The sequence below is a fragment of the Centrocercus urophasianus genome, unplaced genomic scaffold (genome assembly GCF_019232065.1).
Source record: "Centrocercus urophasianus isolate 14NV4802_14NV808 unplaced genomic scaffold, USGS_Curo_1.0 seq_14, whole genome shotgun sequence".
Taxonomy (NCBI): domain Eukaryota; kingdom Metazoa; phylum Chordata; class Aves; order Galliformes; family Phasianidae; genus Centrocercus; species Centrocercus urophasianus.
The window spans coordinates 19,560,765-19,576,375 of record NW_024884586.1 but is presented as its reverse complement, the minus strand read 5'-3'; the positions used below and the strand labels follow the sequence as shown (position 1 = coordinate 19,576,375).

At 41.2% G+C, this 15,611-nt stretch overlaps 1 protein-coding gene across 8 annotated transcripts in view; it reads left to right on the top strand.

Annotated features, from left to right (window-relative positions):
• The window catches only part of PAPLN (papilin, proteoglycan like sulfated glycoprotein), a 63,487-nt gene that overhangs the window by 26,761 nt on the left and 21,115 nt on the right, over nt 1–15,611 (top strand). For 7 of the 8 annotated variants that reach the window (XM_042813519.1, XM_042813514.1, XM_042813517.1 and 4 more), the window contains 10 exons: nt 6,607–6,722; nt 7,948–8,008; nt 8,286–8,388; nt 9,245–9,375; nt 9,718–9,841; nt 10,523–10,603; nt 11,284–11,456; nt 12,039–12,162; nt 13,187–13,313; nt 14,022–14,087. In XM_042813519.1, coding sequence (XP_042669453.1) covers nt 6,607–6,722; nt 7,948–8,008; nt 8,286–8,388; nt 9,245–9,375; nt 9,718–9,841; nt 10,523–10,603; nt 11,284–11,456; nt 12,039–12,162; nt 13,187–13,313; nt 14,022–14,087 — 1,106 coding nt within the window. Of the gene's footprint in view, nt 1–6,606; nt 6,723–7,947; nt 8,009–8,285; nt 8,389–9,222; nt 9,376–9,717; nt 9,842–10,522; nt 10,604–11,283; nt 11,457–12,038; nt 12,163–13,186; nt 13,314–14,021; nt 14,088–15,611 lie in introns of those variants that run through there. The other variant, XM_042813521.1, reaches the window with a different exon arrangement.

Here is a 15,611-nt window from a genome sequence, read left to right as displayed (position 1 = left end):
CTTCTCTGCAGTGGCTGCGTCTTTTTAGCTTGCTCTTATACTCTAGTCAGCTCCAGGCCACCCTGAGCCTCAGGAAGGCTTTCCATTTCTGAAAAGTAGCTATTACCTGCTCTGCCCACTAGCCATTAAATTAGTCCTGAGGCAGCACCTACCTGGTTCTGCAGTAGGTGAGGCAGGTGCTATGCTCTATCTAGCTGACAGAAAAGCAGGGGATGTGGAAGGAGACAGCTATATTGTGCTAGAGCCCATAACGGGGTAGAAAGAGTGAGGTGTGCCGAGGGTGGTAAACATAGGGAATATGGGAATGATTTGGGAACTGAAAGGGAGTGCGTTAAGTACTCAAAGAAGAACCTAAAGTATCTGGAGGGGCTGAAGTTGTAGGGGAACAGATAGATTTTAGTGGGTTTATTGGAGAGGATATGCTAACAAGCCAGGGTTAGGTGGTAGAGGGCAATGGAAGATGGACGCAGTGAGTTCAAACCTCAAGCCTTTCAACTGTTAAAACCTTGCTTTTTCTTCTCTTTGACAAACAGTTTCTCTTAATAAGCTGCTCTCTTCTTCTGTATCATTTTGTGTTTCACTTCCTGCTGTCACCATCTTGTTCTCTCTCATTCTTTTTTTTTCCTAGGTTTGTTCAAATGCAATTCTTTGATTGCTTATTCATTATTCATAAAAATGGTACTTGGCATTCTTTACCTTCAAAGCTCTTTGCAAGCCTGCTGTGTCTGAGCCAAGATCAATGGTTAAGAGGGAATTATAAAAAATGCTTTGTTCATGTTCATTCGCCTATTTTTTCTTGCATTTTAGGCTAATAGCATAGCTGGTTACAGATGGATTTATCTTGAAAGTGCATCTATTGGAATAATAGCATATAACTACATTAGAAACGTCTGAGATATACTGAACGTTCTCAGTCCCTGACAGTTAGGTGTGAATGCCACATCTTGCAGGGCATAGCTGTGTGGAAATATTTTAAGTGGTCATCATTGTAGTACAGGACAGGTCTTCTGGACGTAGAAAGGAGAAGGAAATAGCTCACATCCTGAAGAGTATGTGGTTTTAGCATACATACCAGGTGTGTTGTTTTCCAGAGCCTTGATGGCATTGCTAGGCTGGCCCTGACCAGCTTCCTTCCACCTTGCTCCATTTGAGCCCTCAGACCCGTCAGCCCCACAGCAGTACCATAATAGGGCGTGCTCCCAGCCCCAGGGAAGTGCTTCATCCCATAAGACAGGCCTGGCTGTAAAGACAGCTGGGCTGTAAAGTCTAGCCTTGCTCTGCTGCCCCTGGGAGATCCTGCCACTGGGCCCCAGCTCCCCTCCTGACACCTTGTCAGCTCTGTTTTGTTGTTTGGTTTTTTTTAGTCTACCTCATTAATCTTTCTGTAAGAAGCTAACTCTTTCTAAGCAATTATTATTCAAACCTAGTAAAGCTCCACAAAGACTTCTATTAGCCCAATCTTTGGCAATGAAACCATTATGCAATAAATGGCTACAGAGATAACTTTCTTTTGTAAAACATTTGGTTTTTCCTTTCTTTCATAGATGTTCCAACAGCAAGGCTAGAATTCAAAGTGTGTTAAGATAAGCCTTATTTCAGAAATATAAACCCCAGAAAGTTAGTGTTTATCAAGCAAGAGTAGTGGAGTGTTATCTATTTGAGAAATACTGTGAAAGATTAAAGAGAAACACTCTGGTTTTAACTGTAGTTTTACACCACAGAAGTGCTTTATAAAATGACAGTTACATCTGGGGAATCAACTTCACGTTATTCAAGTTATCATTGGCAGCTGTATCTATATTCAGTGGGTAACAATTGTACAGAGTCTTGTACTTCCAATGTAAAGAATTTCCAATGTAAACTTACAGTGTAAATTTCCCACCAGTCTCAGTGTTGGCACTTAGATGTTCCTGGGTCTGAATGGAATCTTCTAAGTGCATGATGCAGTTTCAGAAGTCAAAATAACAACTTTTCAGCATCCAGAAAGATCCTCCAATTGCAGCTCAGTGAAACAAAGATATGTGACCTGCTGAGCTAAAATTGAGCAGTAGTCTTGTCCAAAACTGATCATGACTGTTGGAGCTGTATAATGTGGCATTTTATTGCTGCTTGCCTATTTGGAAAGGCAGCACAAAGAGTCATGGAACAATTAAGGTTGAGTAGGCCATCAAAGGTGCCCAATGAGTAGGGCAACACTAAATGGAAGATTTTGACTGGAATTTAGTTTGTTTGAACCTGTGATTGCAAATCTTCACTGCTCTCTTTGGACTGTGTAGTAAATGTATGTTTGCTTTCATAGATTATTAGTAATTAATGTCAAGGCACTAGGGGAAAATACTTATATTGACTCATAATCCATATTAAATTATGTGAACTTTGTAGATCATTGCATCCCTACAGTGCACATCTGGGATGCACTCTCTGCCTGTGCATAGTTTCCTATCCGTCATCGAACTGATTGATAAGTGTTTCAGGGGCCCTCTCTAAGTTGTTCCTATGTACTGCCAGCGTTTTTCAGGCTTTTTTGAGGTACCACTCATAGCTTCTTTGCCAGTACATGTTTCATATGCAAAAACATGTATTTTATGATATATATTATACTATCTAGTGCCATTTTCCAGCGTTATCTTATTGTGTGTGTCTGATACATACTGAAATTCTCTTTAAAGACTGCAGCTGTAGTGATTCAGAAACATAGGTCTTCTATTTGCTTGTTTTGTCAGAATCAGTTGGCCTGATAAAGCAGGTGATCCAACTACATCACTAACACCTCTATCAAGGAATTGATGAAAGCAATGCACTGTCCATAAAAATGAAATCATTGACCTTCTAAACTTTTGGACTAGCCCAGCTTGCTTACCAATGAGCACTGAGAGCACGTGGTTCCTGGGTCATGTTTTCTTCATCAATGTTGCTTGAAGATAAACATTTCCACTGCTTTAACAGGCAACAGAATGTGACAGAGCAGCTAGGCATTAACTGTTCATCCTTTCTGGAGTTTCCAGAAGTGAGATAATTGTATATTTTCTCTGGCTTTTTCTGAAACATTAAAATATGTACTTTCTGCAGATAGAGGATCTACATTCTTGAATCATGCTAAACTCAAGCAGGGGAGGAACGTAGCCAATTGAATTAGTAGTAATGATTAAGTTTTTAGGCCTTTAGTTCCAGGGTCCAGCAGGGCCTGGCATTTAGTGATTCTGGCTGACAATAGATAAAAGTATTCTGGAGTCAGTGCAGAGCATAAGGAGGCTTTGGGGACAGAAAATAGCTGATAGCATCTTAAAACATATTGTTAACAGAATATATAATAATAATTTCCTTATTTATTATGTTGCTTTATATTTGTGCACGCATGCATACAGTCACATATTGACTGTATTGGGAGTTGGGTTCCTATTAAAAGATTTCTAACACCGTACAGATTTGGAAGGATTCTTCTATCTGACACTCCTTTTGGGGTGTACATAAATGGAGTGATACTGAGAAAATGATTGCTTCTGCACTCTGCAGATGTATAAGGCTTACAACAAAGAGTCCCTGCAGATTTTGCTCTCTGTAGAAGGAATAAAGAATGCTACTTCTGTAGGAGGGATATTGGAATATTTATCATGTTGGTGTGCGTGTCAGGGAAGGGTTTTCTGTCCTAATTGCCTTCCAGTAATCTGACTTTCAAATGCTCCTCCTTTGGATTTTTATCTACATGTTTTCTTCACCCTTATGGTGACTGAAAGATTCCTTGTTTCCAGGGTGAGCTAATACTGCTCCTAAATCAGTCAGCTGATACAGAGGAATAAGACTGCAGAGAATTAGAGTGGTAGCATGTTTCATTCTTTTGGGAGTAAGGGAGGAGGGATTACAGGGGGCAGAATTATGTGCTGAAATAAACACTTGGGAAAATAAAACGCTTTTCTGAAAGCTAAAACTCTATTGATGGGATTACTCCCGGAAAGGCAAATGAGAATGCCAAAGGCAAACACTGAGCTGAATATTTGGAACAGAACAATGGTAGCTAGGTTTGGCAAGAGGTCAGAGTGACACTGACTTGGCAGACAGAAAATATGTGGAAGTGGCTGTAACCTGGGTAGTGCCATTGAGTGAGCAGTGAAGGTAAACAGAGTTAGTCTGAACTAGAAAACTTGTCCTGAAGGATTTTGCTTGCTGAGGTGTTAGAAAGAAATGCACAAATACTTACATGAAGAAAATCAAATAGCATAGGCCAAGAAAAATGAGCTTCACTTTAAAGCAGTAGAGGCAGGATGAAAATGGAGTGACTCTGGACAATGATAGTTGTGGGTATGGTCGTAGCAACTGCATAAATACAGCAAGATATCTCTGACTGTATTGCCCTGTCTGTAGCAGGGAATTACTTCTTAAAAGTGGCCAAGAGGAAGAATAACAAGACTATAACTCAAGAACTTGCAATCAGGCAGGGAGTATGTGCAGAAAATTACAAAAACTGTTTACATGACAAGGGAGGATTAACTCGTGCATCTTGCCCAAGTTGAATTCATTGGATAATTTATAATTATAGGATAGTTCCTATTTCTCGAAGAGATTTGTATGTCTTATGTAAAAATGATTAACTGAAATGAAAAATACGTTCAAGAAGTGAGGAGCTCCTGCCTTCTCTGTAGGCCCTGGAAAGCAACCCTGGTGGGTGCGAAGTGTGAATTGGGTGGGGTAATACCCCTGCAATAGTGAAATTCTACATCTCTAGCATGTTCCTCCACTCCGGTAGAAAATTCTTACAACGACACCAGCTGCCTGATCATCAGGGAGTAATTTACATGAGAATGCAGGAGGGATAACAGGAAGGGATGGTAACAGAACACAAGCAGGAAGATGTGGAGAGTGAAGCTGTGAGGTGAAGTAATCTAGTCACAAAAGGAGCTCTGTGAATCTCGAGGATAAGCTGGGAGCCAGACCCAGAGGTTATGTAGATTTGGAATATTGGAATATACAGTGTGGGTGAAAGAAAGTTTGGCTATGTCTCTTTTTTTTTTTTTTTTAACCTTTCGTTTTCAATAACGGATTGTAATTACACACCAAAATAATAGCCTTACAGCCTTAATCTGAATTAGCCAAGCTAGCATTGGCCTGCATCAACCAGCAAGAAGTGAAACTGCACTGCAAATAGGTAATGACATTATGAAGTGATGCCTGCTTGCAATACGCAGCTCTCAGAAGGAGCTGCTTCTTATTGTGCAAGAGCAGCCTGGACCTACCGAAGATTGCCAGTCTCACTGCACGCAATTTAAATAGACTCCTGATGTCTTTACAGCATGAATGATCTGCCACTAGATTATCACCTGAGCTCTCGCTTGAAGTAAGAGGTGTAAATAGAAAATGTATTAATATTCACCTTTCTTCATGATCCTTCTACCACGGCAGACATACGGCTTGTTGTAGTCTGTCTTGTGTTCTGGAGTAATGAACCGCAAGCAGGAGCTGCTGTGGATCCTTGCACGTTGCTGAATGAATTTGCAGACTATTAAGATGAGAGGGAAAAGGAAATGGAGGTTGCAAAGATACGATTTCTGACTCCTTTTTGAGTCTTCCTCTGCCTTTCTTCTCCTCATTAACTCAAATACCTAAATGCCCAAATGGTATGTATTACCTTATCAGCTGTGTAATATGTATGTAAACTGCCCAACAGGTGTAGCTGCTCAGCAATTCCTATCTTTACAGTGTCACTCCCTGAGCAACTCTTCATTCACTGTTGTTTTTTTTCGCAAACATTGCATCCTGCAATTATTTTTATTTTCAGGATGTTGCTATTCTTCCCACTAAATCATAGAATCACAGTATCAGAGGAGTTAGAAGGGACCTCTGAAGGCCATCTAGTCCAACACCCCTGTAGTGAAGAGGGACAGTGTTCTGCTGTATGCAGATCCTGTCAGCTGCAGCAGGCCTCCTTCCTGAAAACTTATTTTATATGCTTCTACAACAATGTATTTTGTGTAATTCTATTGCAATTATAACATCTTATCCACATTATCATGCTGATTTCTCTTAATATAAGTACTCAGTATGACTTTCTAAAACAGAATGAGTTAAGGCTACTGCTAGTGATGGCCCGTACCTTAACATGTAAAATGTTGTGCAGGTGAAAAATGTCCAAATACAGATATTCTTTTTTTTTTTTTTTTTTTTTTTCTGCCTTAAGATCTGTGTTCTAGGGGTTTACTTACTGCTTCCTTCATTTCTTCTAAGTATCTATCTGTCTTGGAGCTAAGGATTTGTAGTAAAGAGGTTGTGTTTATCTGGTCTGGAGTGACAGTACTCACAGCTCCTGAATTAATGGTTTGCCTCTACTGCCTTGCTGAGAGGGAGTTGTTATCTTTCAGATGATTATTCCAAAGTACTGAGATTATGAAGTTGGAGCTGCTGTATGTCCTCGGGAATATACTACTTCTAGTTACTAGAGGCTTGGCTTTTCTGATGTATTGTTCTCTGCCACGTTTCATAGTAGGAATGCAAGGCAGCAACAGAGTCTATTTTGGAAGAGAACAAATAGGCGTTCTGATTCATTTTCATTGTGTATGTTTGTTTGTCGTTTTCCTTCTGTCTGTTTGATATGTTTGTGTTTTGTGTTATTTACAGGGCCATAGGATGAGGCGGCAGACTGGTGTTTGGGGAAGCTGGGGTGAATGGGGCAAGTGCAGTCGGAGCTGTGGTGGTGGAGTCAGTGTTCGGCAACGGCGCTGCTACTTCCAAAGGTAAGGTCTAACCTCATTTTTCTTTCTTTAAATGTAGGCAAAAGTCATCTGAGTCCACTTTGACACAATCCTTTGCTTTAATCTCATCACTGCTCTTTTGAAAAAGGCTGTCTTTAACGTGTCTTTGCTTTGACTCCTTTGCTTGAATACAGTGATCTCTCTTTGAGATCTGAGGCTGTACAATGAGGTGACTGGTATGGCAGCACCTATTCAATCAGGTCTAGTGTGGGAGACCTGGGGGAGTTGGAGGAGAGGTCAGAGCATTTGGTTGCTCTCTCAGGAGCCAGTGGCTATGCCAAGATTTTCTTGGGCTTATGATTTCCAGGAAGATGAATTGCTCCAGTGAATGGTGCAGGAGTGGAGTAGGCTTGAGCACTGTTAATGCAGTCCCATCTCATTTGTAGTTGATTAGATTAGTGATGACAGTGACTAGAAGTGTACTGGTTGGGAATTATGAACCTGAGAGATCCTGTTGTATAAAAAGCAAGAAAAGGAAAAATAATAATAATAATAATAACCTTCAGCCTCAATAACATCAGAGGGGAAAGAAACCACCTCACCCTGATTTAAAGAGGATCATCTTTGAAGGCTGCCTGTCATGGTATACACTCATGTCTTGTTCCCTGCTTAGAATTTTTGGGGACTTGTCTCTCCATTTTAGAAGTGCTGAGATGTTAGATTTTTGTTGACTTTTCAGATCAATATACTTCACGGCTGTTATTCTCCATAATTCTCAGCTGAAAACATTTGACTGGAACCATTGTTGCACACTCTTCATGGGCATCTTTAGCTCTCCCTAGGAATGGGCTTAGAGTGCATATAAATAGCACAGTAAGTGATATGCATACCTATTCTGAATTAGCCACCGCTGTCTTTTTTGGAATATGTGCCTGGGTCTGGTAAGGATATGTCAGCTATATGCTAGTGGACAAAGGACAAAAAGTTCTACTTCCATTACTTAGTGAAAACAGTGCTGAAGAGCTATCCTGTAATTGTTCTGGTTTTATGTTTCATTCATGACAGATTGCAGTCTGTAGCAGAAAATAGCACTAGAAAATACAAACTTGCATTAGTAAGAAAGAAGAAGTGCTTTTTCATTATTTTGCTGCTTCAGGAGACTGTGTAAATATTATATGCTGTATGTGAAGGTTATTGGGGATATCTACCATGAGATGATTTTTTTCCTGTGTTCAGACAGCTTAATGGGATTTTTTTGGTGTTTCAGGACAGAAAGTGCTTCCAGTTGCATTGGACCAACTCGAAGCTATCGCTCATGCAATATTCAGGTAGAGCACAGTGTTTGTACTCTGTTGGCTTTTTTTGCTTTCTTGTTGCTCCTTTTCCCATTCATGTTCAGAAGTAATATGCTATTGTTAGATTCTCTTTCTCTGGCATTACTGATGAATGCTGTTCATCAATGGTATCTCTTCAAAAGAATATTGATCCCAGACAATAATTTATCCTAAGATTTTATGTGTGAGACAGAAGGGAAATTTTTAGCTGCACACTTAATTCTCCTCCTTTTCCTGGTGGCCTGGTGAAAATGTTTTCTCCTCCAAACAGAGCTGTCCGGAAAGTTCCAGAGATTTCCGGGCAGAGCAGTGTGCAGAGTTTGACGGGACAGAATTTCAAGGAAAGAAATACAAGTGGCTTCCGTATTATGGAGGTAACAATAAGTCTAGTAAAGTAGAGTTACTCTTCATCTCTGACTATCAACAATATGTTTTTATGTTATAGAATGTATTCTTACAGTAGATATTTCCCTAACTGGAGTAGCAAGGGGGTTTGTGGCATGGATATTATCTTCTTGTCAGCAGCAAAGCATTGCTGACATGAAGATGCTACATGGGCAAAGAAACACCTACCACAGCAGCAGTACATAATTGTCTCTTGTAACAGCTGTTCTTTCAGGAACATTGCTCAAGAAAGCTGGAACTCGCTGCAGTTGATCATAAAGTATTAAAGAAGCCACAGCTCTGCTGTATTTTACTGTATTTGTGAAAGAATACTAGCAAGATGCATGAGAAATAAATGCATGTAACTAATAAGTCCTTTAGAAAACATAAGATATTTGCAATTGGCCCACACTTTCTTGAGAAACCGCTTCAGAAGGCAGATTTAGGAACAAGAGATCCTCACTCTGTTCATTTCCAGTGACTTACTGTCTGTTAAAATAACAGCTTTCTTGTGTTCTGTACCAACACTTATTCTCTTTCCAAAAAGCTTTGTACTCACTCTGTGGGGTGTAAGAAGAGTTCTACTAAGGAACCAAATATCCCATGGGCCAACATGACCTCTCTAGCACTTGCCAATCACAGTGCCTGAGGAAAAGGATGCATACAGTGAGGCTTTCCCAGGGCACTTTTCCATCATCCAGCAGTTTGTGACACAGAAATCTGCTCTATATCTGCCACTTAATATCAGTTCACTCCTCTTTCTGCTTCTGTAATCTAAAACCAGGACTCTGATGCATTAGCAAGCTATTAACCATGGTACACAGTATTTTTTTTCTCTCCTACCAGCACCCAATAAGTGTGAGTTAAACTGTATTCCGAAGGGAGAAAACTTCTACTACAGACACAAGGAAACTGTGATAGATGGAACTACTTGTGAACCTGGCAAGCGGGATATTTGTGTAGAAGGAGTTTGTCAAGTGAGTCATCCTGTTGCTTCCTTCCTCTGCCATTGTGTCTATTTGTCTTTCAGGTTATTCCCTTTCTTCTGCTTGGCCCTTTGTAATAATATCTGAAAAGTGGATTCATTCAGTTTCTGAGATGCTGAGGAGGATATCAACAGCTTTTATCTACCTGTCTCTGGAAGTGAAAGGGAAGAGGTCAGCTCTGTCCTTCTCTTGACAACAGCTTTCCTACCTTCTGATTTCCCACACTCCCTAGATTCAGGCTTTTTCATAAGTACAGTCCATCATTTAGCCATTTTGTCTTTCTTTCCCTTGTCATTATGGTTTATTCATATTGATGCCCCTGTGCCCTGACAGGCTGTTGGCTGTGATAACATACTAGAATCTACCAAGAAGGAGGACAAATGCCTACAGTGTGGAGGAGATAACAGCACCTGCTATGATGTGAAGGGTACTTTCGATGTGCCCAACCTCCCCAAAGGTACAGTTGATCTGTATAGTTCAGGCATGTGATAAGGGGAAGGTTAAAACTAAACTAATGTGGCACTTCAGTATCACAAAACGTATTGATTGCCTTACTCAGGGAATCATTTTCTCAGTCTCAGAAGAGTCAAATGTACTTGAAATTCTCCTGGTGTCTCTCCCTGTTCAGTCTCTAACAGGTGCTATAAATGTACCATGTGAATATAGCTCTATACCATTTTCATAAGACTATCCCTATACACAGTGTCTTGAAAGCCCTACTAGAATTTCTGCAAGGCTATAAATGGAACTGAATCTTCTGCCTTTGGCCAATTTTTAGTCATTTCAAGACAACTGTGCTGTAATCAAATCTTAGTCAAGACCCAATATGCCAGTTACTGAAATCCTAAATTTTAGAACATTAAGAAAATGACTTTGCGCTAATCCATGTGCTTACTTTTCTGAGGTGTAATTGAAACTGTATGCCCATGGATTGATATCTTGAGATTGATATCTTGAGAGTTTTTGGTGAAGCTATTCAGAATACAGATAAAGTGACAACTGAAATGTGTTGAGCCACCATCATAAAGCTCATCCAGTTGTTCAGATACAGATGAAATTGGAAGAATCATTGAAGCACAAATGTGACTGTGTACTATTAACAGATAAATATTGAGTAATCCCCTTAATTTTTCTTCAGGGTACAATCAAATGTTCATCATCCCTGTGGGAGCCACCAGCATCCAAATCAAGGAGGTTATGCCAAGCAGGAACTTTATAGGTAAGACTGATATTGGAACATGTGTTTCAGTCTGTTTGGACTCCAGCCATTGCATTAAAATTTGGTTTTCAGTACACTAGGATTTGCAAGGTTTGCCTTGATAGTTTGATCTGGCAGAGGGGAAGACTGAAAATCAGGTCTGAATACTGAGTATCTTTGAAGTGTAATGATGCTCAACTCTGGGCTTCAGATTAACCTCATTTTCAATGAAGAAGATAAAGTCAGTATTGGAATAAGCTGGAGGAATTTGACTGTGCAGCATATAAGTGCTTTCTCTGCAGCAAAACTGGCAAGAACTGTCTGAATATACAGCAGCTTCTGGCAAGGAAATGCTAGGCTGGTCCAGCATTTTTGGTGGATAATGTTCCCCTTTATTTGCCCCGCCTGTGATGCAGAATTTAGTGAAAATGGGAGCATCCCTGTTGAATTCTACTGTTCATTTTTGTATGTGAATTTTTGCAATGGTGATAGGTGCTGCCATATTAGATTGTCTCTCCACTTTAGAGGATTGCAATAGTAATGCAAAGAGGTGGTGCTCAAATTATGATGCTGAGAGCTCTGTGGGCTGCCAGTACCTTGAAAGTCTAGAACAGGAACTGTCTAGCAGTAGCTAGAACCAGATTTCAAGTCATAAATGTTAATTTATTGCCTTTTCTTCTCTGGCATGTGGGTTTATCCAGCTGTCAAGAATGTGCAAGGGGATTATTATCTGAATGGGCATTGGACAATTGACTTCAGCCGAACGCTACATATAGCTAGCACAGTTATGCACTATGATCGTGGCTCAGAAGGTGATCTTGCCCCAGAGCTCCTCCATGCCAGGGGTCCCACCACAGAGCCCTTGGTCATTGAGGTAAGTGGCTGTGCTTGCCCCCACTGATACTGTCTTGTTTTGCATAGCAGTCGTCACGTAGTGCAGTGGGAGTACATTGGTGAAGTTGAGATGGGAAATACTCTTGAAAGATAACTGGGCCTACAGGAATCTTACAAAGCTCTAGGCCCTTAATCTAGACCATGGTGTTTTGCTTGCAGAAAACACAGTGTTATGCTGGTGTTCTGAGGCCCAAAAAGGAGCAAAGCAAGGCCTGATGTATTCCTCTGAGCTCTAACTTTCAGATGAGTTTGCACAGAATGGGTTTGGTGCAGGGACAGGCTCTAGGGTACTGCATATTATAGTGTACCGTAGGCCATGTCAGGGTATTACTGTAACAGACCAGGTAGATCTTCTGCCTATGAGAGAGATGGATGCACCCTTTTCTGAAAAATGATGCTCCCTAGATAATCAGAGAAAGCAAGCAGAAAACACAGCCCAGAGAAAAAGACTTCTTTCAACTGGAGGGACCAAATCGGCTCAAACCCTCAGACACAGTGGGAAATGCTGTGAAGGGAAGAAGCGCTGCTGCTATTTTCATGACTTTATCCCATGCTTTCATAGCTCATCAGTCAGGAGCCAAACCCAGGAGTACAGTATGAATACTACCTGCCTACACACAGACAGTCCACAGGTTACAGCTGGAGCTACAGTTCCTGGAGTGAGTGCAGCTCTGAGTGTGGAGGAGGTAAGGGGGCAGGACCTGGTCTCTGGCAACGTGGTTCAAGGTTTATATCCACACCATGAAGAGGCAGCGTGCTGCCCTCTGCAGCTGCTTCTCAGCAGTCTCCTGCTGGAAGACAACACAGATATCTGCTGGTGGCAGTTAAGGTTTTCTCAAGAGAGAGTCGCATGGAATCACAAGAGGATTGTGCTCCTTGCATTGTCCTGTCTAATTTTACATGTCTTAATCCTCAGACTTGTTACTTGGATCTTGGATCATAGGGATGTGTTTGTTTTATCTTGTCCTACCTCAGTTCTTAATGTCCTCTGCAGGCCTTTTCAAACTCTTGAAACCACTTTCCAAGCTGACCTGGTCTACAAAACTGGGTTGTATCACACCTCTGTACCCTCTACTGTCACCTGTAAGATTCCATTTCTCTGAACAGGAAGATTGTCAGATACTACGGGGTGTCACCACATGTTCAGTTTGCATCAGCAAAACTATTGATTTTAAACTAAAAAACAACCACCAAAAAATGCCCCAGCAATCAAACCAAAAGCCTCCATCTGACTATGGAGTTTCTGTGTGCCTCTTCTTGTCTTGCTGATGGTAGCTCTTGCCATACTGTAGTTGTGGGAGCTGATATTCTAAACCAGTAAGAAACATAAAGATTTACAACATCTAGTCTTCACAAGACTGACCTTCTAGGTCTAACAGCACACACCAAGCAGGGTTCCTTCGTGAGCAACATATGCCTATGACATCTCCCTTGTGACTCTTAACCCACTCAAACAAAAGGGTCCCTCACCTATACAGAATTATTCTGTCTTTTTTATTTCCTGTGAACTTGTATACTGTGAGTAGGCGTCATTCATACACGTGGTGACAGACCAAGAGCTGCACCTGACTCTTCCAGGTTGGTGAGTTGCAGGTGTGGATTCAGTGCTGCTTTAGAATCTTGTCTTAGCAATGCCACTGCATTTCAAACACTGGTACATTTTCCTGGGTGCCCTACATTGATCAGTATACTTTCTTGTTTGACCTTCAGGCTTCCAATCCCGTTTGGTGTTTTGTACCATAGACAATGAGATTTATCCAGACTATATGTGCAGTAACAAACCACGACCAGACAGTAACCGGACATGTGGCCATCAGGCTTGTCCCCAAACAAAAAGGTAAGATTTCCTTTCCACTTCTGAGCTCTGTCTTCTTCCTGAGGTGCTTTTGGAGCCAGGAAAATGGTGCTTGGCATTTTCCAAGGAAATGTTTCACTTCTTAGAGAAAGCCCAAATCAAAGTTGGGGATGATAACTGTATGACAAGTGTTCTTATGTGCACAAGAAATGGTCTTGGTAGGTCCTATGTTCATTTTCATAGACCAGTTATATTTTCTTTCTAGCATAATTGTGGAAGATAGTCTTCTAGCCTCTAGGTAGGGAAGGCAGAATCTGTGAAAGAAGGTAAGGAATAGAATCTGTGGTTTCTGTTCTCTTCAAATGGAGCCTGCCAAAAAAGAGAAGTAGGTCTGAGCTGGTCTAATTTTGTCATTTCTGCATTCTCAGTGTCCTTGTTCTTTGAAATAGATGAATCCTGGAATCTTCTCCTTTTCTATTATTTTCAGACCCATTTAATCAACCATTTCCCCCTTGTCCCTTGATTACATAGCCTTGATTACAATTTAAGCAATTGGCTTAAATTGGCTCTTAAAAGCATCCAGAGCTGTAACCAGAGCCTTAACTGCATATCTCATTGTGTATCTGGTTGTTATAGTGGAGACTTGCTGTGGGCCAGGGAGTACCTGGAAAACTGGGAACATTTCTGAATTCGTATTAGCCCATAGCTACATGCTTTAAGTTGTTTAAATTCTTTGTTCTGTGTGTAAAGGACTTCTTACATCTCTCCGCCACAAGCCTGGAGCCACGGTGGAGCACGGAGCTCTCAGATGAAGAGGTAACACTGAGGAGACAACGGGAAGGCAGCTGCTATCTTCTGCTTTCCACCTAGTTGCCCACTAGAGTGTGTGGGGACTTGGAGTCTTTCCTTTGGCACTGGTGGTAGCAGTGGGCCATGCTTTGCTTTTGATTCTTGCTGATGAAAATGATGGTGGAGGGTGCTGGCTGGCAGCTTTGCTTAGGTGGTTTTGAGTGCTGCTTGTAACTTGACTGGTATGAAGTTGAGGAAGAGACAGATTCTTCATAGCTTTTGGCTTGATAGTTGTTTGTTTTAGGCTAGAGTGGTGGAGGCATGTTTTTTAAGATTTTTTGTTTGGTTAATCAAGATAAAAAGCAGGAAAAGAGAATGTGATGGGCTAGGTCTGTTGAGTCATTGACCAGGACTGAACTCCAGAGTGCCATAGCAAAAACCTCAAAGTTCCTCAAAAGCTCTTTCTTTGGCCTGGGTCCTGTATCAGGCAGAAAATTGCTTACATACTGTGGTGAGTGAAAGGCTGTCACAGATACAGTACTTAGAATGTCCACTGAGGTGTTAGAAGTAAAATAGAATAAAAGCAAAACAAGTGTTCCCAGCAAACTGCTAATAGCATAGGACTTACCTCTGAATGGTCCCATCGTTACGATTGATCTTTCCATACAAGGGACATGAAACAAGTGTCAGAGATGTCTTGACTGCAGTTGACGGAATCTGTAATTGAGTCCATCCAGTTGATAAAATCTTTCTAAAACTGCACGCTTTCTTCACAGGAAGCAAAACACTCTTGTTTTCATACCATCTGGAACTTCTGTAAAAGCTCGATCAATTAATTTGTTTTGAGCTCGGTAGGCACACTGCTCTAAGTGGCTTCTGTTTGCTGTAATTGTTCACTTTCCAAAGGAAATATCTTATTCTGTGGTAAACGGTATTCAGTTCTAGGCTATCTGCTTCTTTAATAGCAGAAAAAAAGTATCTTAAGGAGATGAACATGTCTTCTCTTGGCTGAGTCTGCTGTGGAGTTTTTGATGGGGTATGAATGTGAATTGGCTGGCTGAAAGTTAGTTATGAGGGCAGACCAGGGGGAGCAACTGGAAAGGTAGGGGAGAAAACATGAACTGTCTTTACTCTCTGGCTGGGGCTTAGGTGTCTGAAAGAGGGAGATAGTAGATCACCGTGATACACCCCCTGTATCACCAGTGCCTTTTAACTGCTTCCACTCCATGCTGGAGTCTGAAATCCCTGAAGTCAGGCCATGCAAGCTGTGCTCCCAACTGTGTGGGCAGCACCGAGACACAGGAATGGACAAGGGAGGGATTCTACCATCCACTGTGACTGTTTTCTGCACGTTTGCACTTCTGCTAGCAAGGATGTAACATTTCCGTGACAGTTTCAGCAACCAAATCCAGAATCTGTTTGAAGTTTTTTTTTTTTTACTTTTGCTATGTGCTTCTGTTAGATAATCCAGCCAATGAGAGGAGTAAGCCATCTTTCTGTTGGTTTGTCAATTAAAAGTTTGTAAGTGCTTCTGGAGAGTTGAGCGTAGTT